The sequence below is a fragment of the Loa loa genome (genome assembly GCF_000183805.2).
Source record: "Loa loa unplaced genomic scaffold supercont3.41, whole genome shotgun sequence".
In the NCBI taxonomy this organism is placed as follows: Eukaryota; Metazoa; Nematoda; class Chromadorea; order Rhabditida; family Onchocercidae; genus Loa; species Loa loa.
The window spans coordinates 147,476-153,108 of record NW_018108221.1 but is presented as its reverse complement, the minus strand read 5'-3'; the positions used below and the strand labels follow the sequence as shown (position 1 = coordinate 153,108).

At 34.0% G+C, this 5,633-nt stretch overlaps 1 protein-coding gene across 1 annotated transcript; it reads left to right on the top strand.

The window, feature by feature from the left end:
- Positions 1–5,067: 5,067 nt before the first annotated feature.
- Positions 5,068–5,280, top strand: LOAG_12116 (hypothetical protein; the record flags this gene model as incomplete). Its single annotated transcript, XM_003147630.1, has 1 exon — positions 5,068–5,280. One exon carries the CDS (start codon positions 5,068–5,070, stop codon positions 5,278–5,280), a length of 213 nt encoding a protein of 70 aa, XP_003147678.1.
- Positions 5,281–5,633: the final 353 nt, after the last annotated feature.

The following is a 5,633-nucleotide window of genomic DNA, read 5'->3' as shown; positions in this document are numbered from 1 at the left end:
CAAATTTTTTAAAAGAAATCTCCTTCTTGAATAAATATAAATACAAATTACAACTGCAGAAATTTTGTCTAAAACGTTACATTTTTGGATATTAATCGCTTTGCAAGCGTTTACTTTCATCAACGCTCTTCAACAAATTCATGTTGTTCACTTTTCCGGCATGATACATTTCTTTTACAGTGCGTTTCATTTCCTTTTTTTTTTGTAATAAAACTACAAAAACCTGTTGTTGTTTCAGCCCTAAAAATGATTAAAAGCCTGAACATTGTTTCCTATTCAAATAACGATACTTATAGTAAAACTTGGTTAAAACTAAGATAGTTTAAAATTAAGATTTTCTCATTTATCCTGAACTCTAACTTTTCTTTTTTTCTTTGCTCACATCCTCACCAGTGCTTTATTCTTTGACCTTGGTTATTGGAAATTTGAACTCATAGACCAATTAATCGCCACTAAGCTTCCATTTAATTTTCTAATTCTCAGTAATACCACAATTCAAATATATCAAAGATAACAATTCAGTCATTTCAAAAATACGGATGGATATATTACCCGAAACAAACAAAAAAGCATGCTGTGATTGATCACTGGATGAATCAAGTAAATTGACATCACTAATGTTGTTATGCAACGATATATGGTCACTTCCTTACCGCATGACCTCTTTGATGCTTTTTATAATTCATATTGCGAATCAAACTTGTGCATAACCTTCATATTAACAAAGCTAAAAATCTCAGATACCAAAAGTAATCATTCGTTAAACTTCATCTGATCTCTGCACATTATATTCAAAGAATCAGTAATCATCAGGTGGTAACTTATTTGACAAAATGGACGACTTATGCACAAATGCGCATCTTTCACGTTCTTTCTATTACAAATGAGTATATATATATATATATATATATATACATATATATACATAACATTCTTCTATATTTTATGCTTCCAGATTTCCATTTCAAATTTAATATGTTTTAGAGAGCATAATTACTGAGTTCCGTCAATTACAGAAAAAAGACATGAATTCTCTTGAAGAATATTTAAGAGGAAAGGAATTCACTCAGACACAAATATTCTTTGAAACTGTATTAGAAGCTATTTCCGCTGGTTACAAAATTTTATCCTTTTCGGAATATTTTTGGATCATTGAAAATTCATAGTTTAAATTTCGAGCAATAATGCATTAATTAGAGCAGTACGTTGTTATAATTTCAAATCAATAGTCATCAATTTCTTTGCCATTTTTTTTAAGATTGGTAGGAACTTTTTGACATTCTTATCACTTCCCTATGATTAAATCACAGTAACTACGAAATGAAATGGAATCGAGAATAATGATACGATAAAAAATAGCGACACCACAGACTTTTTGTAAAGTATCGTTAGTTGATTGTATTAGAAAATGTGAGCAAAAATAGTGTTGAAAAGTTCATTGAAAATTCGAGAATTTATTTCATAAAGTTTCAAACATTCTCGCATCACTCTCAACAGTAATTCAATTTGACCAAAATTCCTTGCAAGAAAATTTTTATCTTAACTGATTTTCATGTTTGATAGAAGTTGTAAGCCAATTGGAATACTATGGAACAATTGCAAGCTAATTTTTGCTTTCTGTCGTGAACTCTCATCAATCCTAAAGGACCAATGTTTGAAATAGGCTTTAGCTTATCATTTGAAACTAAGAGCTTATGATAAATGGAGATTGTAGTATAGCTGAAGCAAAATTATTTGTTAATGAATAAAAATGCTATGACTTTCTTGATGTTTTTTTTCTTTTATTTTTTTGAAAACGCGAAGTGTCCCTGCCAATCGTCAAAACAACTAGTGAACATTTACATGAAATGAAAAATTAAATCCAGTACATTTTTAAAGTTATAAATGAATTTAACAAAGCATCGTCATCTTCCTACCAATTTCAGAGATGAAAATTTTACTGAACTTTAACCTCAACACATATTTATTCTGTCAGCATTGATTTCCAAATGATATTTGATGATACTTTGTTTTAACATTTCTCTTTTTTACTAGGTATCAGATCAATTAAATAACATCTTTCTTATAATGTTTCATTATCAATATGATGTGAACCACACTAATATATAGAGATAAAATATTGAGAAGATTTAACTGCATTTCATTCATAGCAGCTATATAGATAGTTTTTATTACTACGATGGCAAATCACTGAATTGATAGTTGTTTAGGTGTAAGGAATGATATTCATATCCGTCATTTGTCAACTCAAAGTTGGTTGTAAAATTTTTACTGTATTTCTTAGGAAGTTCAATTTGTCTGCTCGTTTATTCATGGTTACCCATCATTATAGCTAGGCTTCACGAACGAAGATTTGCAAAGGGCTTTACTCAAGCTTGCTGCAAACGCTACAGATGTGGGTGTATCCTGCGAGAGCCTACACAGTGAATTTTTTGATGAGGAAACATGACCATCACCTTTCACTCCAATGGTTCACCTGTCAGGGCCTAGCGAGTTAGGATGGTGATAGTGAAGACCTTAGGATGGAGGTTTAGTAGCACATACTTCTCTTTCATGGATGACCGTGGAGGGCTAAACGAGCTCCATCTATTCGGATTTGCAGTTAGAGTTGTCCTTCTCCTAGGATGGTTGTCAGAAAATTAGCTAGCCTATCCTGTCCGTGATCGTTTCGGTTACTATGGAACTACTGTTGGGCTGGTTTCTGCTCAGTAAATATGCTATCTGCAATGTAATATCGTTAGTCTTGAAGTAACGTTACGCTAAATGATGTCATTGTCGATTTCTGAGTTTGATCAGTGGAGTCAGTGGAATCAGATAGATCTGACCACTTAAAATTGCTTGAATTTAAAATGGACACATTTTTCTGTCCGGTCAGTTCTTATTTCGGTATAGTTGCAACTGAAGTGTAATGATCGAACGGTCAGTTATCCTTTCTGTTTCCATCAGAATATCCATAAAATGGAAAGAGATGAAACAATGAAGCATACATAGAAATGAGTCCAGTATATTACAGTACAAGATAATCAATGCAGGGATACTTCTGAAACATGGTGTGATTATAGATATCAATTTAGAAAGGTCTGATTTATTGAATGGAAGAAGTATCAATGTTTGTTATGTGTGAGTCCTTAACTTTTGATCTATTCGGTACCCTTTGAGATAGCCAGACTTGCATACGAGTACGGCAGCATTTGTCAGATGTTCACAACAAGTACCAGATACGTACCAGATATTGAAGCAGAAACAAGTACCAGATATTGAAGCAGAAACAAACAACCTGAAGATCAAGCAAAAGTAAACTATAGACAGCCGCTGAGATGTGTAATAGTCTTATTTCCGAGAAAAAAAAAGGAATGGATAAAACTGAATGCGTATCCCATCGATGATTTCATTTTAGGAATGCAAAAATGATGATTTACACATCAATTTCTTGTTACAGAGGAATATGCGTCATTCTGATATCACTGAAGGGAACGTCGAGGGTGGTCTAGAAGATATCACACTACTTGCTTTGCATCTAATAGATACCCTGCAATAGTTTGAGCATCGTGGGTGGTCTTGTGCGGCAATATTTCCAAATGCTAGAATAATGAAATATGCAAAGATACATGGTTTAAACTACCAAACAATTCTGCATATTCCTCATTAGTTAGAGACTTGGTGAAATTTACTGGTGGCCATCGTTTGTTTCGCAACTGCTTGAATCATCAGGATTGAGGCACGGAACACAAGATTTTTATCTTAAGTGATATTAGTATCCTTACGCTCTTATAATTTTGCTTAGGTGTTATGATTGACAAATCTCAACTATATGAAAAATTCCGGATCTGAATCACTTTTCTGAACCAGATTTATCAGGATATTTTTGTCCAGAATGTACGATCAAAAAGTAGTATAAGAGCTTCGGTGCATATGAATTACATTCAAGCCAATATGTTCTTATAAGGTAGACTTGAGTTCGAGTTTGAAGCTTCCTTGAAGCTTAACAATATGGCATGTTTTATGATACGCGTTCAATATTTCGAGTATCAACGTAATTCCGGAAATGGTTTCTGAAAAAAAATACTAATTTTCCGGAAGGAAAACTAGTCAAAAAAAAGAAGGAAAACTATCACAAAACTAATCACTCAACACTTTTGTATCCTGTTATTTCTCCTCAACATTTTCGAAATGTTTGTTTACGATATTTCCAGTAAAATTATCTATGTGTATGTGTGCGTGTGTGTGTATGTGTATGTATGTGTGTTGTACGCATGCATGCATGTATGTATGTATGTATGGGCACATGTATGTATGTGTGCATATATGTATGTGTGTATGTATGTGTGCATGTGTGTATGTGTGTATGTATGATGTGTGTGTAGGCCATATTTGAAAACAATATTGATTGGTTGACGGAAAATTTTCAGAAATACTGGCAGTTTGGAAATTTGTAAAAGGAATAAACCAGTCGCAATTCTTCAACAGTTGCAACCTTTTGGTACCTGGAAGAAAAGAAAAACATTGGACACCGGATAATCCATTCCCGGAAATTAGTTTTTCTACGTATTTATATCTTATTTATCAAAAAGCAAGTAGTCATTTGTAGTATCAACAAGAACTTTTTTGTTTGAATAAACACTGATTGCTTCTTTTGTGATAGCTTAACACTTGATGTTTCATTCGCCTGCCAATTTTAAACTCCGAAATGTTCCAGACTTTAGCGTTTCCAGTTGAGACTCAAAGTAAACATTACTGTATCCATCATCTGTATCTTCTTAGAAGGCGTATCTGCTTTTATATTTTGGATGCAAATGTCTTCTCTCAATGATTACATCATCACTATTCTGGTAATCATGATGGCCTTAGATGTGAACGGATTTCGCATCTCCTACTGCTCACTGTTTCTTGCCAAATATATGTTTTATATTGTATTAAAAGAGAAAGACGAAATGAACCTTAGAATATCAAACCGCTTCATTTACTATTCAAGTTGATGTGATATAAAAATTAAGTCTAATGAAATATTTCAAATCTCAAAGAAGCAACAAAAGGAAAAGATTTAGAACCATCGTATGGTTCTAAATCATGGATTATTTATCCCCACCATCTTTGACTCCTCGAATACTTCCATCAGCTCTGCCTCCGTACAATCTTAAACATCCATTGGACTACATATCCAATGTTACTGCTCACGCACAAGTGAGAGTTACCAGTATTGAGGCCATACTACTGAAGACTTTGCGTTGGGGTGGACATGTCTCCAGAATGGAGGATCATTGCCTTCCTAAGATTCTATAGCGAATTGGCAATCGGTTTCCGCAAAAGAAGAGCCCCAAAGAGGAGATACAAGGAGGCCCTGAAACAATACCTTAATTTTGGCCATATTAGCTACCATTAATGGCCGACTCTGGCCTCGAATCGGGGGACATGGAGACACATCACTCATAATGTTGCTGCTTCCTTCGAGAACACACGCAGAATTAGCTTAGAGGACAAATAACAACGCAGAAAAAACTGTACTTCATCAATACCGTCTAAGAAGACCTTCCACTGTGCCTTTTGCACCCGAACTTGTTTATTCCGCATTGGTCGTCTTAGCCATCAACACGCTTGGGTGTAGAATCCTCCACATATTTTCGTTCACAAAGCCT